This window comes from Anopheles stephensi, chromosome 2 (assembly GCF_013141755.1).
Source record: "Anopheles stephensi strain Indian chromosome 2, UCI_ANSTEP_V1.0, whole genome shotgun sequence".
Classification (NCBI taxonomy): Eukaryota; Metazoa; Arthropoda; class Insecta; order Diptera; family Culicidae; genus Anopheles; species Anopheles stephensi.
The window spans coordinates 67,929,091-67,951,754 of record NC_050202.1 but is presented as its reverse complement, the minus strand read 5'-3'; the positions used below and the strand labels follow the sequence as shown (position 1 = coordinate 67,951,754).

Below are 22,664 nucleotides of genomic sequence, written 5' to 3'. Positions count from 1 at the left end.
ATCACGTGTGGCGCAACCCCATTGACCGATCTGATTGACACTTGCCGTTTCGAATTGATTTTTTTGCTACGTGCATTAATTTTCTCCCTTTACCTTCTTGTCGTGTATCTTTGCAGCCTAAGGACGTTACGGAAACCCCGCTGACTGCTAGCACTGAAAAGTGTCCGACCAAACTGCTCCCGTTCTATGTGCGTTAGTGTGAGTGTTAATGAATTGTTGCAAAAGTGTGTGGTGCGTTCCGGGCATACCCTGTGAGACACGGGGCGAGTGAATTTTTTCGTGCTGAATATTGATAACCCATAAATCACCATGAAGAACAGAAAGTTTGGTATGGTGGGTAGCGCTGGTAGCAACGAGATGGATTTTCTCACCGTGCCGACGAAGATCACGCCAGTAAAACAAATGCTGGCGGATATACAGAGCGACGACGAAGAGCCCGGACTGGGCTATACGCATACGCTGGTAAGTACACACGGCACGACTGTGCATATATACCTTTCCAATGCTTCGTACTAATGACGCTGTGTAACGTCTTGGACCGGGTCTAAATATACTCTGGGCGGGAAGATTTCTGGAGCAGGCTCTTTTAACTATGCCGTGGATAAGCTGTGCGGTTTACCGCTAAGTGGCAATCGGCGTGCGTTTGTGTAAACTGGCGCTTTACTCCCCCTAGCAGTTTTACTGTTGACAGTTTGGTTTGGATAATCAAACAATGCTAAGGGGTAAACATGGAGACGCCAGATTTGTTGGCGAAGGTTCCGCGTGTACGGGTTTGTAGCACGTCATATGGCAAGTGCGAAGAATTAATAATGCGCCCATAAGCCTGTCGAAGGTATCGAGTTTTCGCAAACGTTGGGGTTATGTTTGGCCATTTTGTTTTTTTTTTATATGGAAGCTTTCTACGCTTATGTCGTACTGTTGACCATGCATTGAAATGCAACGAACTATCCTTGATGAATAATTAAAAAGCTTATCAAGCGCTGGTAGAGGTGGAACCGCTTTCGTGGAGGTTAGCATGCTGTATGCATATTTTTGCAGTAAGAAAAAGTACCTTGCTAAATTTTTACGCTTTTAAAAGTTGATTGCGGTCAAAATAATAGCTAGGACGGGTTTATGACGCATTCACCCAGACAAATGTATTAATACACTAGCCGGTAGCAGACAAAACATAAATAAGGGACACTTACAATCTATTGCTTCCACCATTTTTTTTCTTGCGATAAGCCTTATCATGGTGTTTTGTGTTTCGCTTGGCTGCCAAAAGTGTCCAAGAATTAGACAAAGGTAAACACATGAAGCCGGTGTTATACGCAACGCTTATGATGATGAATGGATGGACGAACAAGCAGATCTTATCTATCGAGAGTGATGGTTCATTGTTTTATTATTCGGTAGCATCAAGCGTCACCAAGGCGAAACTTTCTGTATGTTTGCACACGTGGCACAGCAAGTAAAGCGGTTTCGGCACATACCACACTATCTCGAAGCTATCCATAATTGGCACAAACGAGCATCTTTTATTTGTATTTGATTTCCCTGGGTTTTGTTTACGAAATTAATGCCATATTGACTCAGTATGTTAACTAACAAAGATTCAGAGCTATAGAATAGAATTTCTTGATGGTGGTTAGATTCTTTAGTGGCGCCGAAAAGACTTACCAAGCAACGGGTAGAATGAAGTTTCATATGCCAGGAAACGGCAAAACCTCTCCAGCTTTAGTGCCAAAGGATACAAACTAATATCTTGAACCTCTTTCTGTTCTGTATGCTGTAAAGCCAAAGGCCCTTGATTTTTATGCCATTATCAAAGATAAATGAATCACCAAATGAAGTTGAGGTTGAGAGAGAATTTTACTTATCAATGTGAGAATTTTATTGTTGGGGGTAAAATGTCAGATGCATTAAATACCGTCGGATGGTCAAAAAAATTAGGAATACAATAATCTGCTCTAATTACCGCCTTGGATTTCGATCGTAAAACCAGTGGCAGATCAACCTAGGAGCGGAAGAACGGCCTAGTCGGCGAGGGACATGGGGTTCAAATCCCACCCGGACCGCCAGTCCTTACCGCCAGGACTGACTATCCAGCTAGGGGTAAAATTAAGTCACAAGATGCCAGAAATGGCCGGCCGAGACCTATCAAGGATGTAAAGCCAAAAACAAGAAGAAGACTTTTTTTAAATATCGATTATTGAAAGTTGGAAATCGCTATCTTTTGATTAGTAAATTTAGGTAGATTGATAATTTCGTAGATTACAGTGAGTGATACGTAAAACATGGGATGGTTACATTCAGTTACTAAGAGGAGCTTAGTAAGCTACAAGTTATTCACTGTATCACAGATATTACTGAGCTTGAATACTTCGCAGAACTGCCCTTTTTCGCTCAACTTTGATAAGTTGCTTCTTGATGTTCATCACGATAAAGCTACCACTAAGCACCACCCAAAACTGGTACATTACGAGAGACCACTGCGCTGTCACTGTGCCTTCGAGCATTTCTTCGCTGAACTGTGCCCACCAGGTAACCTACCACGCAGCGCTATCGTTCGATCGAAAATCGCCCATGACCGTGAGATACAACACACTTGATAAGAAGCAGTTAAGGACTTACCTTAACTGATTTCCGCCCCGGTCACTGATGCTCCCGGTAAGATCAAAACTCAATCTTGCGATAACCAGCGTACTGGTGGCATCGAAATGCTTTTACCGGTGAGTGAGTGCAGATTTTATCAACGATGCAGACATTTATATCTTTCCCTGGGTTTTTTTTCGATTCCAACCAAGCAGACAAAAATATCAGCAGAACTTTGATTTTGCACTGTGATCCCCACCGGCCATCGCAGTTACTTTTGGGACGCCCAGAACAGTTCACTTAGACACCCTTGTACACCTGTAACGGGGGAGTTGATAGAAGTTTAGTAAAGTGCGCGATGAAAATTGACGGCAAACCTCCGTACAATCCGCGGCGACTTAATCGCTACACTACCGCACTGTTGCAGGAAGTCGGTTACCAGGGCAAAGGCGACGGTGAGGACAGCAACGAAAACACGGTAAGAACGACGCACGAGCTTCGCGGTGATGGAAGCGAACTCGCTGAGCGGTTGGAAGAAATTGTGCGCGACGCGTTGAATGCTAATCGGTCAGGAATGTGTGTGTGCGTTGGATGCGTGCACGTGACTGCTGCATTCTCGCGCAACGATGGCGCACGCGCCATTTAGTCGATCGATGCGCAAACTGCGAGTAGGGCAATCGGTGAAACAGCTGGCCGGGCGTAGGTTGACGCTGCCGGTGCATCAACACCTCGATCGGCCGGTCGTTTTGCCATGCTTCTGCCGACTTGCTTTGGAAACCGGTTCCTTCGCAATCAATGAATGCAACCGGGCAGAACGCGAGGAGTCCGGGAGGGCAACACTGTGTTTAGGTATGGGTGTGGGCACTAACGCACAAATAGCCGAGAATTTACAACGACACTATGCGGCCGGTTCGATAGTGGTTCCGGTAGGCCTCGGTTAGGCCATTGCAGTGGCCTTGACGTTGACCTCAATGATGCAAGCGCATCCAAGCGCAGTGACATGCAATCGCGCAACGAATTGCCAGTGCAGTGCGATTAGTGCACGGTCGTTAGGCCGACGGTGACGTTTCATTAGACCGATTATGTCGTCGACCGATCATGGACATGACGGGGAGCTTAATTTTGTTTGACGTATCTCCCGTGTGAGTCCTAAGAGCAAAGTATTCGAAGCAATGAATCTGTTAAAAGGATATTGAAGTTTGTTAAAACAAATTTACTGAAAGTCGCTTTGAAAAACAAATGGCGAACCAGCGCTAACCGTTTTCGATCAAGTAACTGTCTATATCAGACAAAATGCTACCGCGCTAAGGCTTCTCCTATTTTGGTTACGTTTATCACACCTTCGATTGTAATAAAAAAAAACCTCCACAAATCTACACTAATTAAAGCAATAAAAGTATTAACGCCCATAACATGATATTCTCTTTCCCTTATCGTGCTGTCCTCGTGCCAATGTGGCCCGTATCTTTATGATGGAGCATAGAGAAGAAGCTATGCGCTATTTTTTCCGCGCCTTTTTTTTATTTCTCTGTCACACTGCAATGGGTTAACAAAAACATGGGATTTGCGGCTGCTTGTCACATTGAAGCTTGATGAGTTCATCGACACTTCTGGTATCAGCTTCCGGGCAACAGTTAATGGGGACCGGATTAGAGGGGAGGAATTATATTTTATCAAAATTTGATTAGTCCTGTTGCTAGCGATACTCCGACCTGCTGTGCTTCGGACAGCTTGGGTACCAAAAATATCACAAAAAAGAAAAAGAAAAAGAAGAAGTGTGATTGTATCAGGTGCTTGTCCCTTTATCGTAATGATTCATTAGCTTACAATTTTATCTACTTTCCCGCGAAAAGTCTCGGGCCTGCCATAACTGGCTTTCTGTGACTTGGTTGTGACCCGTAACTGGAGCTGGATTTGATCCCCAGCCCTGCCGCGTGAAGAGTAATTTCATACAATTTTATACCATGTAAAAAAAAACCAGTCCTATTTCAAACATTTTAATTTCCATGCCCTTGCATGCCACAAGCAGCTTGGTTTTGGCAATCATTCTTACCAATTTTTGTTTTGTAAAAAACAGTCTTCAACACACCTACCTACTTGCTATTATTTTAACGATTGCCAAATCATACAAAAACAAATGGAATTGATGCCAAAATATGCATTCGAACTGCCCGTCCCGCGAGTCGGTTACTGGTGGCAGATGAAGCTTTGCACAAAGATAGCCGAACCGATTGTGAATGGCATCGAGGGAAGTCGCTGATGGAAACGTTGTACCTGACCTAGGTCAAGCTGCATCAAAACTGTTTGATGGATGCATGGCGTTTGTATGCTTGGAAGGGAAATTTGTATGCTTGTCAATTCCCTAACGGTCGCGCGTCAAGTGGATTGAACGGATGTGTGTAGGTTTTTAGTTGGAAATAAATGTATTTGGTTTATTTAGCAACATATTATCAAAAACAACATGTAACAAAACATATAATAACCATAAATTTTATAAATTTACATTGTGTAAAATTGCTGATTGGACCGGGGTTTAAATCCTCTGCCTTCCCGTAGGCAGGGCTGACTACTTTGCTACGGGTAAAATTAAGTCAAAGAAAGCCAGAAAAGGCTGGCCGAGAACTATCAAGGCTGTAGTGCCAAGAAAGAAGATATAAAATTTATTAAAAATATTTTATAAATTTGCTTCAAGATCCTTTATGAAATTTGATCTTGTCAAACGCAAAACAAGGTTTTTGTATTCATGTAGAACTCATCATGACATTATTCTACTGCATCAAATTCAAATTAGTATCATTTTTATATTAAAACGACGATCTTTTAAACGATGACGAAATTATTTTGACCGGAGCATCTATTGTGTAAGCGATTTTTTGTTGTTCAGAAATCATCAACCTTTGATGGTGTAATGTGCTTTTAATGAACACCCATCAAATAATTTGCTCTTTATTAGCATCTAATGTGATATTCTTTAGAGTCCCATTTATATAAATATATTGTTATGAGTCGATTGTTACCATTTTTGCAAATCCATTTCGCGATTCTGTAGTGTGAAGGAACCCTAAACAAAATGCCACTTTCAGTAGTAATCAAGGTCACACGAGAACGTTGCTTCAAATTTTCAAGTTCTTTACATAGCACAACGTTCATACACTTTTTCATATTACTTCTGACAGGAAAGTTTTCAACTAAAAATCCTTCTTTTATATCTTTTGAGCCGTTTTCGGGCATACAATTCATAAGGATTCGTGTTATTTTCTCCTTAAAAATGCCCCAACCTACCTTCACATTCTTGGAGCATTTTCAAGCATTTTAGATATGCTACCGTGTTGACAAAAGCTTTTAATGATCGTAATGACCGCCGCACTATCTCACCAATGTGTCCCATGACGTAATAGCAACGATGCGAACACGTTCCTCCTTTCGGCACAGGTAATGCTAGTTCGACCGTTAATTAAAACGCTCGATTTCAAATATTGAAACATCGATAAGGGGAAACATGGTTTTGTGCGCTGTTTTTTTCTTCCTTTTTGTAAATGTAAAAGATACTCCGGAAGTCTATAAAAGAACTATGCCCCGGTCGCTTTCACGACTAGTGTTGCTGCAATTCTAGTGCCCAATCACAGCCGTACCGGTACTAACTGGTACGGGGGTAAGATGGTCCGCACGGAAACTCTCAAGAAGGAGCGCACCAGACGGCCGCATCCGCTACTATGGGACAGCCAGTACGCTACGGTCGAGGTAACTACTTCAGCATTGCACTACCATTCTACCTAACTCGACACATTCCGATAGAACGCGGCCGTTTCTCGCCCGGCGAGTTCCGGCAACAGCTGGTCTGAGTGTTGCGATGGGAAGGGAGTTGAGCTCCACCGCCTGCCAACGTGCACTGACTCATGCACAGCTCACAGCGACGGTCAGAGCTAACTGCGGGGTTTCGGTTCGTCTTCTTCCCGGACGGCGCTTCGTTTTGCAACGGAACGCTCGCGACACTAATTTTCCCATTAAAATCCATCAATTTAAATACATATCTCACTGTGGCCGGCAATGCAGTAGTCTACGGCGACGATGCAAAACGAGCGAAGAAAGTCACACTCTCTTGCCACGATGATGCCGCCGGCCAGAGGGCTGGGAAAAGATTCCCGTTCTGCAGATGATCAGTTCCAGGGCGATCGTCGTGTGATCAAGACGCTTTGTGTGTTGTTTTTTTGTGTGCATTATCTTGGGTGTGAAAAGTGTTAATGAAAGCCGTTGAGTGAACATCATTTTCCGTACCGACCGGAGATGTCTTTCGGTGCCCGGGCCAGCTTAAGTTGTGCGGAAGAAGGCCTGAGCTGACATCAGGTCGTTGTGTGGGCTGTTGCGTGTTTGTTACCGGTGGTTTAATAAGCGTGTTGGTGCTCTCGATCCTGTCGTACACTAAGCGGAAAAACATTCTATCAATTTAAAGTGTTTTTCATTCGGTTCAGTCGGTACCCATTTGCCGTGCGATCACCTGTGGATGAGTTGACCCAATTCGTGGCATCCATCGTTCGAAACGCACGTTTCCGCACAACCGAAAGACGTCAGACGTCAGAGTGTTAAGCTTCTTCTCGTTAAGCCAATCGCGGGTCTGCTTTCGCTGATACACACTCCCGCTCTGATCGTTACTAGAAACACGAATTGAGCTCTAAATTGTATCAAATTAAATAAGTTCCTGTCTTTTATTCGCGTCGTGTACTTGGTGGTGGGCTGTTTGATACGTGTTGTGCTGTATCCCGGTTGGTGCTGGGAGACGTCATTCGGCGTCTGCTGGCGCTGACATCTTCGTGCTGGGCCAACCTCCGAAAACGTACGGTTCGATCAACCCATTCGCCAAGGATTCCTTTCTTCGCACCGAGCGACAGTGAAACAGCTTTCTTCGCACCGACAACGGTGCAGTGATGTGGCGCAAATCCGGTACGGATCGTGCGGGAAAGGGGCGAGACCGGGCGGGACATCGGCCGGCCACCGGTGGTTTGGAACGGTTGCGAGAGAATAGCACGGATTACATCGAGCGGATCTTTCACGATGAAGAGTTCGGGGAGGAAAATGTGGAGCTGGTCGACGAGGAATGGGCCAGCTTCGAGCGTGTGCTAAGGTAATATGCATGTTTCCCGTTTGTGGTTCACCTTTTTCCAAGAGAAAAAAAAACGGATGAGGTTAAACTGGTCAAAGCTAACGCTATCTTTCGGCAACGTGTCCAAAGGGAGTTTCGTGAGCGCCGACTGCTTAAGGCGTCGATGGATAATATGCCGCGGCAGAAGAAATCATCGCGCAAACGGCGGGCCCAAGCGTTCTATCCGATGCCGATGCCCAGCATGAGCGATACCGTCGATCAGGACAGTAGCTCGGTCAGCAGCAGCGATGAGACATACGAAACGGACGAGGATGGATACATACGCACGCTTGTAAGCAATCGTTTGCCCTTTCGACAGCATGGATGTGCACGTGTAGCCGTGTGAAAGACGCTCGCATGACGAAACTTGCTGCCTGCGTGCATGAAAATATCGTAAATATTGGTTGGCTCCCTTTATCTATCGCCGAGAACTGATTCGATTGGCGGTACGATAATTAGAGGAAATTAGAGACGGTAATTGAATCGTGTATTGTGGGGGAAATTTGCGACCAGTACGGTGTAAGTGTTTATGTAGGTATTTTAGTATTAGTCGGGAGAATCGTTTTTGACGTCCTCTGACATTGTGTGCGCCTGGCCTAGCATTGTCACGGTATTAACTTAACACATTTAGCCAAAAATATTTTAAATCAGTAAAAAATTTCGTTTTGATTTTATCATATGTTTTTATATGATTTTATGGAACTCTATGAGAGCCTGTGAGCTATTTATTTAGTAGCTAAAACCCTTACAGGACATACTAGCATTGATCCCTTTTGATAACCTGAGCTTTCTTGCTTTCCAAGGAGCAACAAAATTATCTAATGGGATTTAAAAAATATAAAGAACTCCTTTTGAACATGAAAGTGAACAATTACTTTTACCACTTTTATAACACTAAAATCTATACTACTTAGAAAAAATGTCTTAAACTCAATATCCTCAATATATCAATATCCTTACGACCTGTCCACCTTTTTATTACAAATATAATTTACTTTTTATTTTGAATGTTGTGTAGCTAATTTTTAAACAACTTTTATAATTTTGTAACCCCATTATTCGACATACAATGTTCACACCGGCTGTTGCCTATTGCCACTGTCGTAAATCATACGTGCTGCCATTAGTTCTCTCGTGAGAAATGAATGCAAAACAAAACGCCACATACGCCACGCCACGCGGGCGCAGATCAGCTGTGCGCCGCCCGGCAAACGGCAGTTTTATGCACAAGATGCATGCTAGCAAATTGATGAGTCGTAATAATGTTCGCATGCTCTTCCCTGCTTTAACCCCCTTGCCCGTACCACTCAATAACTCTGGTGCACCAGGTGCAAGCGGGTGGCGATAGATGATTGATAGATTCACCCGGGTGGCGTATATGGCGCGCTACCGCCTCACACTCACACACGCGCCGTTCGTGAGGGGTTCACCGCGGTGCATAAATCGGTCTACAAAATGGCAGGAAGTAGTAAACTGCCGTCTGCTATGACAGAGCCAGACGAAGTACGATCGTTTTCCTCTAACTCGTCCCCGTTTTCCCCGGTCTCGGACATCGTTTCGACCATTTATTACTACCGGCAGTTGTCGGTATTGATGGTGCATAACGACCGAGCAGGAGAATAGACGAGCAAGCGGTAAATTAAATTTCAGTCAAAAGTAGTGCTGTTCTTTACGATCACTTATCGATTTTACAGTGGGTCAATAAGATGGGGATTTTTGCTTCTAAAATTATACCGGTTTTTATTTATCTATTGAACCGCCCATTACTAAATGCCATGATCGATTAATTTGTTCCTTACTGTAAAATTATCACGCCCACCCTACGCTTATCATCCCTACCGAAATGTTAAGCGCCAGGCACGGTCTGGTGGTGATGCACACGGGGAAAAACCGCGGGAAAAACGATCTTAACGATCCATCGCCCAATCGGCGTCATCATCGTTGGCGATACTCATTCAGACAATGGGGCAGCGTGTCGCTTGAGACGTACAAACACAGACACACACACACACTCAGACCGTCCCTCGCCACACGTGAGTGACAGTGAACTTGACGATTTTTCATTTTTCATCCACCGCGCAGGGATGGGCGATTTTGGGAAGGGGTGGGTGGCCTGCGGGAATGGTCAGCGAGTTCCGTGTCCTTCACTCCCCGAAAAATCGGTTAAAGAAGCGATTGACCACCACACTGGCGCTCGGTAGTAGACGCTGTCAAGGGGGTTTGCTACTCGTGGCCATGTCCGTACGGATGGTATGAATGTATTGTGTGATTGGTAGTAGCACAACCGTACCGATCCCGGTTGTGTGGTGTCGGAAAATTCAAACCGTTTTTCCGCCCTTTCAGTCGGGTCGCGAATGACATTTCGGGCTGCTGCTGTTGCTGCTGCTGGTGGTGACAGTTCGTGCTCGCGAATCGAGCAACCTCCCGGGAGCCGTGCCGTGTTCTGTGTGTGCAGTGCAGCTAGGGTCGAATATTCTTGATCGCCAAATTGAAACGGTAGACGATAGAGAAAGAGTCTTGCTACCCATCCAATGCAGAAGCAGACGCAGCATGAAATCGAACGAAACATTGTGATCACAGTGCCTGAAGGTAATGGTGCAGTGGGGGTGGGATTGTGTGCCAACAAAAGGAAAAGGAAATTTTCCTTATCTTACATATGCTCAAGCATTCAAGTGATTTATACCTACCCGTTGCGGGTCAATAGCATCGAGTGAAAAAACCGCAACCGCACGATCCCGTTCACCCACCGCACCTTTTTTCGTGAACGTGAACTTGATCTTGATGGGCACAATAGCAGCCAGCACCGGTGGTTTCTCGTGCGCTCGGAACAAACGTTCAAATGTGAAGGTCGTTACGATTTTGTGAGAAATTTGAAGTACAGCATAGAAAGATTGCGACCAGTTTCAAGAACGCGGCGTGATGTCCCCCTTTTCCATTCCCCATCCATCGCTTGCTCGATCATCCACACCACACCGGGACACACCGTTGTATGTTTGCGACGCAAAGCAGGAAAAGAGTATGTCGCTGTAAAAATAAACCATCACCGGTCTACGGTGGCCAAAAAAACACAATAACGGTTCGGGACGGATTGTGAGCACACATCAGAGTTTTCCACTGCACACCCCGCGAACACCAATCGTCGCTCCCGATCGTAGTACAACCAGATGGTCGGTCAATTGACCATTGGTCTACCGAGCGGACCGGTGTCGTTGTAGGACGAGCGAAGGCTTACCGGGCTTAGGTTGATTTCATTGTTCTGACCACCCTGTGCAATGGTGATGGTTCGATCCGGAGAACGACAGCCTGTGCCAAGTGTAGCCAGAAAGCGAAAGCGGTCCGTCGTTCGTGGACGATCGTGATTGTAGCAATTCCGCTGCCAAGCGGGAGAACAGATCGTCGATAATGACGACATTGAATGGTGTTGGTGATGGTATTTAACGTGCTAGATTGAGTTGTTTGGGTGGTGGTTTGTTTGGTTTTTCAGTTTTGGCAGCAACGATTCTATCAACTTAACGCACCACACGTTACGCCCTGCAGCTGGCGACATTAATTGGCAAGTGTCTTGCCTGCTAGCGTCGCAACGGTGCATCATCGATGACGTCAAACGTATCCTTTCGAGCTGTAATAATACGTGAACTTTTGGTCCCCCGAGGGCATAGAGTGGTGGTGAATGTATAAAGTGGTTAAAAAGCGAATCATTTTGCAACTATATAGAAAAACTCTGACCCGTTAGTGTGAAAGTGTTCCTCTCAGTAAGGATATTACCCATTTTTCTCTTCCAACGCACTACTAGCCAACCTTTCCCCTTCATACTGAAGACGGATAGTATTATGTGAGTTCGAAAGTGTGAGAATTGTTGTTGCGCTTGCGGTCTGTATCTACTGCTCTGTAGTTAGGCTCAACTTCACCAGCCTTGTACTTCGCGTGTTTTCGATTGCTGCAAAAAGCGTGTACAGCACTGTATTTTTATTCGACTGTTTCTAACTCTAACCCCCAAATTTTGCAACCGGTAGTCGTGTATAAATGCACGATTTTTAAACTGTGATTTATCTATGTGCTCCCCTAGTAACCCCTTAAAGTGTTCTATGTAGTATCTAATACTTTGCGCATTGTAAGAGCAACTTTTCTGTATTAATCCGTAGTTAGAATTCTAATTGAAATGTTTAATTATATCTTAGCTAGTCGGTGATCGTAAACTCGAAGATGCACTTTTCTATGCAAATAAGGCACCAGCCAATGCTATTTATGAGCTCCTTGCATCGTATTTATGAGGGTATTGTTTTGTACGTTCGAAAATATACCCGAACCGCCCGCGTACTGATGGATTTATTTCGTAATCCCTTATGCACTCACCCTTTTTTTATGAACATTCTATGGCTAGAAAATGCATTCAGGCCCGAGTTTTCGGGCAGGAAATGAGTTACCGCACACCCCACGGCCGATGGTAAAGACAATAGGACCGCATTTTGCAATGCTCAGGAAGTGTGCGAATGTGTGTGCTTCGGTGTCATACACAATTTTGTATTTTTAGTACTGTTTTTCCTCTATTATTAAAAAGAAACAAACGAGTTCAACACTTAGAACTGGGTCGTAACGCCCTTGGTTTGTGTTTTGCCACGGTCTCGGATTACCCGTAAGTTTGTTCCGTGCCATTTCGCGACACTATACACCGTAACGATGCGAGTGCGGGACACTATCTATCCGCAAGGTTTCCCGAATGAATCATGAATTAGTATTCGATTGCCAAATTGTGCAATGGATTGTGCACATAAAGTTTTGTTTCGCTTTGTAGACATGTGACATCCGCAGTTCGTCTCGCACAGAGCCGCTCCTTCACTGTATAGAACGTTCGCTCGGTTCGCTTAGCGGTTAAGCCACCAATGCATATACCGATAAAGGATGAATACGTGCGGGATTTTTCGTTCGAGCCGGAAATTATCCTACGACGCAAGGATTCGCTAGACATACAGCGGGAAAAGTACCACCGGAAACGGCTCAACAGTCGGCGAAAGCGCCTAAAGCAGAACGCTTTGCTAGTGCTGGCAAAGACTGCTGCGGTGCCACCAGAGCACCGACAACCGGAATCGGACCACGGTAAGGGTGGTGGCGGTGCTGGTGATGTACTTGGAAGAACTAGAAGTGGTAGCAATAGTGAGACGAGTGCATATATTCCGAGCAGCATGTCCAACGCAACACTGATCGATGTATCGTCGTCCGATGCCTGCCCGGTCGGGACTGGACTGGACGATCTCGATCCTGCCGATAAGGAAGAGATCCGCCGCAGTATCGTTGACATCGAGATAGAAGAGTTCTACTACGTAAGTGCGGAAGCACGGGCAATGCTGGCGAACAAAATGACACCTCTACACGTACATAATCAAACATTCTACAGCAGTTCTTAGTTTGCTGTAAAAGATTTATTTTCTGACTTTTATTGCTTTAATTGCGCTTATTTTGTTCCATTATTCCCCTAACTCAAGGAGTTCCCAGCGAAGCGATTTAGGATATGTGAAACCAACATGCGTATTGACGGCATAACTTTTGGTTCAGAAACCCGTAAGAATGCTAGCCAGCCTCCATTATCCTACATCATATCACTCAGAGCAACATGGCAAACTAACAACGTCTTTACATGTATTTTGCACATTCGTTTGAATGCTTTGAATGTTTTCCGACATATGTTTGTTGTTTCTGTCGAAAACATCATCAGCACATGAAACATGTTTGTGTTCCGTTCCGTGCACAATTGACAACCGGTCAGTACCACCAGTGTACCCTACTCGGTTCCTAGTACACAAATCACTGTAACCTGTATCCGAACCAGCGTTCAAACATATCCCATTTCCGTTGCCGTTGATCATTACGCACGACGATAAGGTTGAGGGGCTTTAAATAGCTTTTTGTACCGTGTAGTTTCTTATACATTACAGCGTTTATGGTTTTTTTTTTTGTGTTTTATTGCTTTTTTTTCGCGAGAGATCTGAGCAAGACGCCATGGAGCCGTACTGTCGTTAGTCGTTCATGTTTAAAAACAGGTCCCGCTTTCAACAGTTTTTTTGGTGCAGTAGTCTTCATATTATTATAGTTTAACAAAACATTTGATTTGTTTTACTTATTTTTACTACATCAAAACTAAAAAAAAATGTAACAATTTAATTACAATATGTCCGATGTATTTAAAGATTACAATGTCGTGTCTCATAATAATCATAAGCTTTTTAAAGTTTTATGTTTAGTGTCATTTTATTCTTTAAGAACGCTGAGGCCATTTTTTGTCGTTTGATAATTTTTGATAGCAATAATCTTTCATATACACATAACAACAAAACAAAACTCGTCTATTATCTCTCCCCATGAGTAAAGCCAATTTCTTTTAAACCTCTTCCTATTCCTCGACTCACCTGGCGCTAGCCAACAAAAAGGGTTCAAGTGCAGTGTAACAATTAATTATCGTTAAAGAAGAGTTTTGTTTTTCTATGCTGATGTCCTCACCCGATTGTTTGATGACATTTCTAGCGGGTACGGGTGGTTGGTTACTTTTTCATCATTACGACACCGTAATATGCCCTGGGAGCGGTGTCTGGCTGGCTTAATGCTCAGCTCACACCATCGGCTAGTGATGCGATGATGCTCTTTAACGCTATTCTTAGCCTGCAAAGCTTGGGAACAATTTTTTGTTTTGTTTCCATACGCCCAGACAGGCCAGTTATTGTTGTAGAGGCTAACGGGGTTTGAAGTAAAGATAGTCACTGTCATCATTCAAATTTTTATTTGATGATCGCAGACGGTTAAACGACATTGGCCACTGTTTTGGGATGGGACGCATTAAGGCGTGCAAACATATTTTGTCACTTTTATTTATCGTTTCAGCCAACACATATCGTCCTAAAGCTTCCATTCGTAATCATGTCCTATCAGGGGTTCATTCGAAAAAACAGAAGTAGGAACAATGTGTAAGCATTACATCAGCTCATATTCTTCCATTCCAGCTGCTCGATCATTACGTTGCATGATTTTTTTCCTTTAAAATGTATAAAAAATATATTCTCTGCTCGTGTAAAACTGAATTGCTGCATGCTTTGCATGTAGATACTTCCTCTGCGCAAGTAACTACCTTATATCTGATGATTTTTCCCAATTTCCTCCACAGATGTATGGTCGCTATACGAAGGACTTAGGAGAATACGCCAAAGATGAAGCGCGAAGACTCAGGCTTCTTGAACGACGAAGAAAAAAAGATGATAAAGCAAGAAACAAGGTAATCATGAACCGTTCCGAACGACGGCCCACAACCCTTTTCCCTGTCATGCTCCCTAGGCTTAGTGGTTCTTGATCAATTTTCCGAATCCAACGCCCCTATCCATTTCAACCTTTGGTTTGGTAACGGTGCAGAATGATGAGCCACGTTTCAAAAATTATAAAACAACTAGATGGAAATCGTTGCAGGAACTGTTGGACGTGCGAGACAACAAGTTCTTCAAGGCCGCTTCTTGGCTGTGGCGCAACACATTCGCCCGGCTGGGTGAGGACTGGGTGTTCCTGGCACTGTTGGGCATTATCATGGCGATGCTATCCTACGTGATGGATAAGGGCATCTCGATGTGCACGAACTGTAAGTATAGGTCATGTGTGTGCGTGTGTGACTTCTTTGGTGATTCCTTTACATTTCAACCCCCTTCCGATTTTCTGCAGCGCGCGTCTGGTTGTACCGCGATCTCACCAACCATCCGGTAGCGCAGTATCTTGCCTGGGTTTCGCTCCCCGTCTGTCTGATCCTGTTTTCGGCCGGCTTTGTACATCTGGTCGCACCGCAGAGTATCGGTTCGGGCATCCCGGAGATGAAAACCATTCTGCGTGGTGTGGCGCTCAAGGAGTACCTCACCTTCAAGACGCTGGTCGCGAAGGTGATCGGTCTGACGGCGACACTCGGCAGCGGGATGCCGCTCGGCAAGGAGGGTCCGTTTGTACATATAGCTAGTATAGTATCGCAGCTGCTAAGTAAGATCATCACATCATTCCAATCGATCTACGAGAACGAATCGCGCAACACGGAAATGTTGGCGGCGGCGTGCGCGGTCGGTGTTGGAGCCTGTTTTGCGGCCCCGATCGGCGGTGTACTGTTCAGCATCGAGGTAACGACGACGTACTTTGCGGTGCGCAACTACTGGCGAGGATTTTTTGCTGCCGTCTGCGGTGCTACCGTCTTTCGATTGCTGGCCGTTTGGTTCCAGAAGGCGGACACCGTGACAGCCATGTTTTCGACCAACTTCACGTCGGATTTTCCCTTCGATCCGCAGGAACTGTTTGTGTTTGCGTTGATTGGGTGAGTTATGGAGGGTTGTGGGTGGCTTTGAGCAGATAACTGATGGACACATGATTTCCATTTTCCAGTCTCGTATGTGGGCTGGGTGGTGCCCTGTACGTGTGGGTGCATCGAAAGTACGTCCTGTTTATGCGCTCGAACAAAAAGATGAACAAGTTTCTACAAAAAAAGTAAGGAACGAAAGCGTTTTTGGGTGAAGAACTGTGGGACTTGTTCTAACAATCGTTTCGTACATTGCAGTCGCTTTTTGTATCCCGGAATTGTGGCACTGATTGTGGCCACGCTTTCATTTCCGCTAGGCTTCGGTAAGTACATTGCCGGCGAGCTGAGCACTCACGATCAGGTCCACCAGCTGTTCTCAAACTTTACCTGGACCAAACACGATCTCACTGTCGAACAAGCTGCAGTCGTATCGAACTGGCGCACGCCAGAGACGAACGTGTTTGCTAACCTCATTATTTATTTGCTGTACACGGTGAGTGCACGATCTTCGACAGATTGAAGATTCAATGAACAATTGCTCACCAAATTTCGTTTCGCTCGCCCAACAGTTCTTCCTGTCGATCATTGCCTCAACCATTCCCGTGCCATCCGGTATGTTCATACCAGTGTTCAAAATTGGCGCCGCCTTCGGTCGAATAGTCGGTGAAGCGATGCACCTTTGGTTCCCGCACGGTGTCCGCTACGGAGGCATGCTGGCACCGATCATTCCCGGCGGCTATTCGGTCGTTGGGGCGGCCGCTTTCTCCGGTGCCGTCACACACACCGTGTCCGTCGGTGTGATCGTGTTCGAGATGACGGGTCAAATAACGCACATCGTGCCGGTCATGATAGCTGCCCTCATATCGAACGCCGTAGCAGCACTACTTCAACCGTCCATGTACGATAGCATTATTCTCATCAAAAAGTTACCCTACTTGCCGGATCTGCTGCCATCCGGCTCGGGCATGTACAATATCTACGTCGAGGACTTTATGGTGCGCGACGTGCGCTACATCTGGAAGGGAATCTCGTACCAGCAGCTCAAGGAAATCCTGAAAGCGAACAAAGGCCTGCGCAGCTTACCGATCGTCGACAGCCCGGACAATAAGGTGCTGCTCGGTAGCGTGCAGCGTTACGAACTGATCAAAATGATCGACAAGCATATTGGGCGCGAAAAACGGCTCGAAGTGGCAGCGAAGCTGATGAAGGAAGCGGAGGAGAAGGCACGGGAGGAACAGGAGCGTCAGAAGCGGGAAGCGGCAGAAGCGCTGAAAACTCGCCGGCCATCTCGATTCGAAGTCGTTCCAGCGCCGGACATTTTGAAGCTGCGGGAGCGTGCCAACAATGAGATGTTGCCACCGCAAGCACGCCGAGAATCGAACGCATCAGTTACCGGTGGACCGGTATTCGGTGGTACGCAACCGAAAAAATCGATCCTCAAGAAAACGAACTCGTTTACGCTGAAGGGCTTCAGTCCGCTGTCTCCACACAGTCCCGTGCACACACCGTACACAACGATCACTGGTACGGAGAGTCGTATCCGGTCAGCGTTCGATATCATCTTCCGGAAGTCGGCTACGCTGCAGGATGTCACGCCCGATCCTGAGATTGGTTCGATCGGAACGCCAAGCATTGTGGGATCGGAGGTCGCTCCACTAACGCCGGGTATCTCGAAGAAGGTGCAACTGCCCCGGGAGCGCGTTATCGACATGTCGCCCGAGGATCAGAAAGCTTGGGAGATGGAAGAGATGGCGAAGCCGATCGATGTTGATCATCTGCACATCGATCCGGCCCCATTCCAGCTGGTCGAACGTACATCCATCCTGAAGGTGCACTCGCTGTTCTCAATGGTTGGCATTAATCACGCATACGTCACCAACGTTGGTCGGCTGGTTGGTGTGGTGGCTCTCAAAGAGGTAACGTACTTTTTTCCCCAGTACCTCGATATCAGGCAGCATGTTTGTTCACCATTTGATGGTTATTTACCCCCTACACTTACAGCTACGAACGGCGATCGAGAGCGTAAACAATGGCACATTAACGCCAGAATCGGTTAAAGCGAAACAGGAAGAGGAAGCTCGAGTACTTGCTCAAAAAGGTAATCCCAGACAGTTTGATGGAGATGAGATCTTAAGGGAATCCCACTAACATACCATATCTTGCATATTTTATTTACAGAATCCGACAACAACAACGGCATTTCGGCGGAAGATCCTCTCCTCCCGAAGAGACCCGGTGATACGTTTAGCGACAAAAAAGTAAATAACACAATCACCTCGATGGATTCGGCACTGTCCAACTCGGACAACTGTTCGGACATCGAGCTAGACATTATGCACATTGATCACGGTGATACTTCGACCACTAATGGTACCACCAAACACACCAACAACAGCAACCATTCCAGCCAACAGCAGTAGTGGTTGATGAGGATGTGGCTAAAGATGTACATGTAGATCGAGATTCGAGAGAAAAAACAGAACTCATCACCGAACAATGGGACACAATCTATAGAGGGACTCAACAACATTTTCTGTACAATCTCAAAGCACCAAAATGAAAGACACTACGATCACAACACATATACAAATATCCACGGCACTACTACAAAGTTAAAATGCTAAAACAACATCCCAACATCAAGATCAAACACCCTAGGCATCATAAGAACACCCTGCGAGCCTAAGGTTTGTGAGCAAAGCCACTTGCCCAGTTATGGATGTATCGCGTGTTGTATGTCCTTTGTGCGTTTCATTTGCACTAAACAACCTCACTAGGTAGAATGTATTTTCTCAGCATGATGCTACTAAAGATCAGCATTTGATAATGTGCTTTCAAATCAATTGATTGATAGCTGAGATTCACTATAAGAAAAAGGTTCGTTATTTTTAAAATAATATATTGCTCGCTTGATTACCCGCTTTGGAATACCAATCCTTCGGTTTTCTCCCCATTTTTTATTAACTTGTTAACAATGCGCATGAACTATTTAAGTTTTGTGACACTTTTGATTCTGAACGTAGTTATCCTTTTGCTTGTACAGTTTCGCCTTGACATGTTGAGCTTTGTTGCGCTACCCATAGCTAACATAATGTTTCTTTCTCCTTCCATCAGAATCGAAGCTAATGAGGAACGATCCTTCCAAAGCCTGGTATCAAAACGGAAATGGTCCAAAATCAAACCATCTCACCGACCATGGGAATGTTGCCGAAGAAGCGCGCCAAGATTTCTTTCAATGTGATCATACTTTAAGTGATAGTGATGTTTATTTTTTTTCGATCGTGTGAGTCCTCTGATTATAAAATAATCGAACATCGAACAGCGTGCACTGCGGCAAGCGTTACATGGTGACGGTTTAGAAAGGTAGAGCCACACCAATATTAAACCAATGTGTGTTGAGGCATGAAACATAGAGATGCTGTCTCCTCTTGTAGGATATTGGTCGTAGTGATTATAGTGCCAAATTCAGACCGAGGAAATACGAGTAGCCAATCCGTAACTAGTATGCTTCACTCTTTTTTGCAGTTAAGCTTAAACAGTCAGAGATGATCATATTGTTAGTAGTGTTTCCTGTTTCCTGTTGACTTCGTTTCATTAAGTTTGTCGCTCTATCGTTTCGTAATTTTAAATACAAAACCGTAAAATATTTTACCGAACCTCCCTTCCCGTTCCAAGGACAAACGATAGGTGTGAAATACGTTACTCCTGTCAGCCATCGATCACCGCGTAATCTGGCTCTATCGGTGGTACATTCGGATCGGAATCGGAATTCTCCTGCCGTGTTGTGAAAGATTCTAGCTGTAGGCAATAAATGTAAGCAAAAGTTGTATAAAGATGAACAAAATAAAAGACACTAAACATTATTCAAACGATTGAGAGTATAAGAAGCATTGTTTATCGAGACTCTTGTGTGGTTTGTTTCGAACTTTAACAAAACAACAAATATAACATATTAAAAATTCCACTTAAAGTACGAAGTAGCTAGCTGGAAACACCTTCAGATGTCCCTCCTCCCGAGGCTATCACGGTGTCATCAGGTCCCATTGAAATGTGGGCTTTTAAAGGGGGAAACCGTTTTTTATGTTGTACAGGCTAGTACCAGACTCAAGCCAGTAAGCAGCAAACCCTAGTATACCCCGTTAATGTTCGAGTTCATGGGATTGCTGTTCGTGCGGGGCTGAATGCGCCGGCGTGGATTGCCGCTGGTGGTGATCTTTTCCGCTTCGAGCCGACCCGAAAGAAAGACTGCCAAACGTTCCTAAAACAGACGAATTGATGGAAAAATGTAGTAGCTTTTTCAATATCTCTTTAAGCTAAAACTTCACTTCAATGTCCCACAAATCGCAAACGCCGCAGATGAACATTTTGGGATGATAATTTTGTAGCGCCCACTTACCACTTTCAACAAAAGCCAATGGATAAAATCGTGCCGATCTATGTTTGCCAGCGATAACTGACCATGCTGAGGGCGAAAAGGCATGAGAAGGCGAAGAAATTTGGACGACCGATCAGAACGTGATACGCAGCACTTGTTTTCGATGGTAAAATGTTTGGTTACACTAAATGTCTCCCGCTAGGGGTGGTCAAGGATCCCTTTCAACTACTGCCCGTACACCGCGCCGGATAGTAACTTACCAATGCCAGGTTCGTTTGATTCTGCAGATCGTCGTAGGTGTGTTGAATCCTATTTACTAGCCCACTCGCTTCGGACAGCGTTGCAGCCTTTGCCTTCTCGAGGTGGACCGTCTTCATCAGTTGCTCGGTTGCGAACAGGAAGTGGTGTACAATTTCACGGGTCTGCGCTCGGATTGCCTTTGGGACACGTGTCACAGCACCGGTAACGAAGTTGATCAGGTGTACCATCTTGCGGGCGGATTCGCGTGTTAGCAGCACGGCGAGCTGTTCGAGAGTGCGGGGACGGGCTTGATTTTCTGGTTCATCTTTGCTCAGGTAACGCCACAGTTCGATAGCTTTTTGCATCGCTTCCCGGGGGTTTGTGGCAATAAGTTCGGCCGCGTAAGCAACCACGTGCACCGCCTCGGTACTTTGCTTCTTGAGTGCGCTCAGTTCCTGACGGGTGCGGAACGTGAGACGGCGCTTAAGCTTGCGGGATAGCTGCTGGCCACGGTGGAACGTTTGCACCACATGCATCTGGTTCGAATCGTCTGCCTGAGTTACGGCACTGCAAGCTGAGGATCGTAAGGGAGAAAAGAAAAAAGATTGGAGATTTGAGTAGGATGATTAAATAATTTGTAGATCGCCAACAATACACATTATTTTACAAGACAAAACATGAGTTTCAGTCGTAGTATAAAAATCATCTAACAACCGCTCGACAACAATACAATCACAGAAGCAACACTATTTGTTTAAAAATCGAAACTCTAAATACCAACCGATACCAATGTTGCTGTTGGCCAGGGCCCTTCGAACATTACGTTTGGGCACACAATCAGCTTGCAACGATTGGTGGCGTGCAGTCCTATCATGCCGTTTGGGGTCACGCCGGTCACCAGAATCGGATGATAGTCGTGCTGGTCGGTACGTGCCTGCATAAGCGATACCGGCTGATAACCGACAACAGTTTTATATTGTATGTATGCGTGTACATGTGTGTGTGTTTGTATTATACTTCATCTCCGATTTCCCCTCCGAATCACTGTACTTACAATCGGGTTGATCCTGCGGTTCCGTCGGCAGGTATCGCTCAACATATTTGTCACAAACGACCAGCGCTCCGTCGATCCGGCCGGCGGCATAGTTCGAGACGCGAGACTCCAGCACAGCGTGGCCCAAGTTTTTCATCGAATTGGCCCGCGACAACACTGGTTTCATCAAATGATCCGACATGTATTCCTTCGTGTTCCAAAACATCTGTAAACAGGTACAACAGAATGGCGCCGTCGTAAATATTATGGATGGTCGCTCGATCGATCGCTCTCGCGTCTCATCGCATCAACCGTACCATCTCCGGCGGCAGATACATCGAAGGTACCTTCTGCTCCACCAGATCGAGGCTTTTGCACATGATGCTGTCCAGCTGATGCAGTGGCCCCTGGATCATCTTTGTCGCCGGGCGTAACGAATCGATCAGCGCGTACGTAATCGATTCGGCCGTCTCAAAGCCCCAGGTCAGCAGGCCATTGCTCGTTTTCACTCGCTCGTACACACTGCCGGCCGTTTTGATGCCGGTCTCCACAACCGGGATGCTGCTGAAGCGCGACAGTGACTCCATCTGCGGCAGGCCGGAGTGTTGCCGCTTCAGCTGACGTTGTACTGAAACGATGAATTTGACCGACAGTAAGAACACCGTACTGCGTATCACCACCATCACGGTGTGGTCACGTGCACTCGATCGATCGTCACACCGATCCACCGAATACTAACCCATCGTTTCTCGGAGGCTGTACTGCTGACAGATCGTTCTGACACTAAACCGGTGCAACCGGCCTGATTATCCACGCACACGCACACTTATCCAATCAACCCACCGAGGGGTACTACGATTGTGTAGACTCCGGTATGCACCCACTGGTCGAAAATTTCAACCGTTTCCCACTAACGCTCAGCGACGACTGGCGATCCCAAACCGTTGCACGGCAATGATCATCCACTATCGCAGCGGGCCTCCAGAAGCAACCATTAATT

The 22,664-nt window shown here is 45.7% G+C and overlaps 2 protein-coding genes across 36 annotated transcripts in view; one reads left to right on the top strand and one right to left on the bottom strand.

Moving 5' to 3' along the window:
* LOC118504441 (chloride channel protein 2) overlaps nucleotides 1–19,897 on the top strand; it is a 25,679-nt gene extending 5,782 nt beyond the window's left edge. For 9 of the 29 annotated variants that reach the window (XM_036038911.1, XM_036038907.1, XM_036038909.1 and 6 more), the window contains 9 exons: nucleotides 117–462; nucleotides 14,862–14,969; nucleotides 15,158–15,323; nucleotides 15,404–16,034; nucleotides 16,103–16,204; nucleotides 16,275–16,509; nucleotides 16,586–17,932; nucleotides 18,018–18,114; nucleotides 18,195–19,897. In XM_036038911.1, the coding sequence (XP_035894804.1) occupies nucleotides 310–462; nucleotides 14,862–14,969; nucleotides 15,158–15,323; nucleotides 15,404–16,034; nucleotides 16,103–16,204; nucleotides 16,275–16,509; nucleotides 16,586–17,932; nucleotides 18,018–18,114; nucleotides 18,195–18,436 (3,081 nt within the window). In that variant the 5' untranslated portion in view covers nucleotides 117–309 and the 3' untranslated portion in view covers nucleotides 18,437–19,897. Of the gene's footprint in view, nucleotides 1–116; nucleotides 463–2,231; nucleotides 3,053–6,155; nucleotides 6,316–6,429; nucleotides 7,694–7,801; nucleotides 8,004–9,405; nucleotides 11,544–12,503; nucleotides 13,030–14,642; nucleotides 14,665–14,861; nucleotides 14,970–15,141; nucleotides 15,324–15,403; nucleotides 16,035–16,102; nucleotides 16,205–16,274; nucleotides 16,510–16,585; nucleotides 17,933–18,017; nucleotides 18,115–18,194 lie in introns of those variants that run through there. The other 20 variants (XM_036038904.1, XR_004905303.1, XM_036038902.1 and 17 more) reach the window with 20 other exon arrangements.
* LOC118504445 (lipid storage droplets surface-binding protein 1) lies at nucleotides 19,880–22,664 on the bottom strand. Of its 7 annotated transcripts, none has more exons than XM_036038933.1 (7): nucleotides 22,404–22,646; nucleotides 22,012–22,292; nucleotides 21,686–21,890; nucleotides 21,413–21,583; nucleotides 20,652–21,205; nucleotides 20,413–20,478; nucleotides 19,880–20,274 (listed from the first exon to the last, which is right to left on the bottom strand). In XM_036038933.1, exons 1-7 carry the CDS (start codon nucleotides 22,405–22,407, stop codon nucleotides 20,143–20,145), a joined length of 1,413 nt encoding a protein of 470 aa, XP_035894826.1. In that variant the 5' UTR covers nucleotides 22,408–22,646; the 3' UTR covers nucleotides 19,880–20,142. The 7 variants fall into 7 exon arrangements, with proteins under 7 accessions (XP_035894826.1, XP_035894825.1, XP_035894827.1 ...); XM_036038932.1 differs by having other exon boundaries at nucleotides 21,982–22,292; nucleotides 22,404–22,642; XM_036038934.1 differs by lacking the exon at nucleotides 20,413–20,478 and having other exon boundaries at nucleotides 21,982–22,292; nucleotides 22,404–22,637.

Excerpts from the sequence above, each read along its gene's own strand:
- LOC118504445 (XM_036038932.1), bottom strand. Across the intron at positions 21,891-21,981 it reads TGTATCTGCCGCCGGAGATG|ATGTTTTGGAACACGAAGGA; the intron begins GTACGGTTGATG and ends ACCTGTTTACAG. Across the intron at positions 20,275-20,412 it reads ATTGGCTTTTGTTGAAAGTG|GAACGTTTGGCAGTCTTTCT; the intron begins GTAAGTGGGCGC and ends CGTCTGTTTTAG.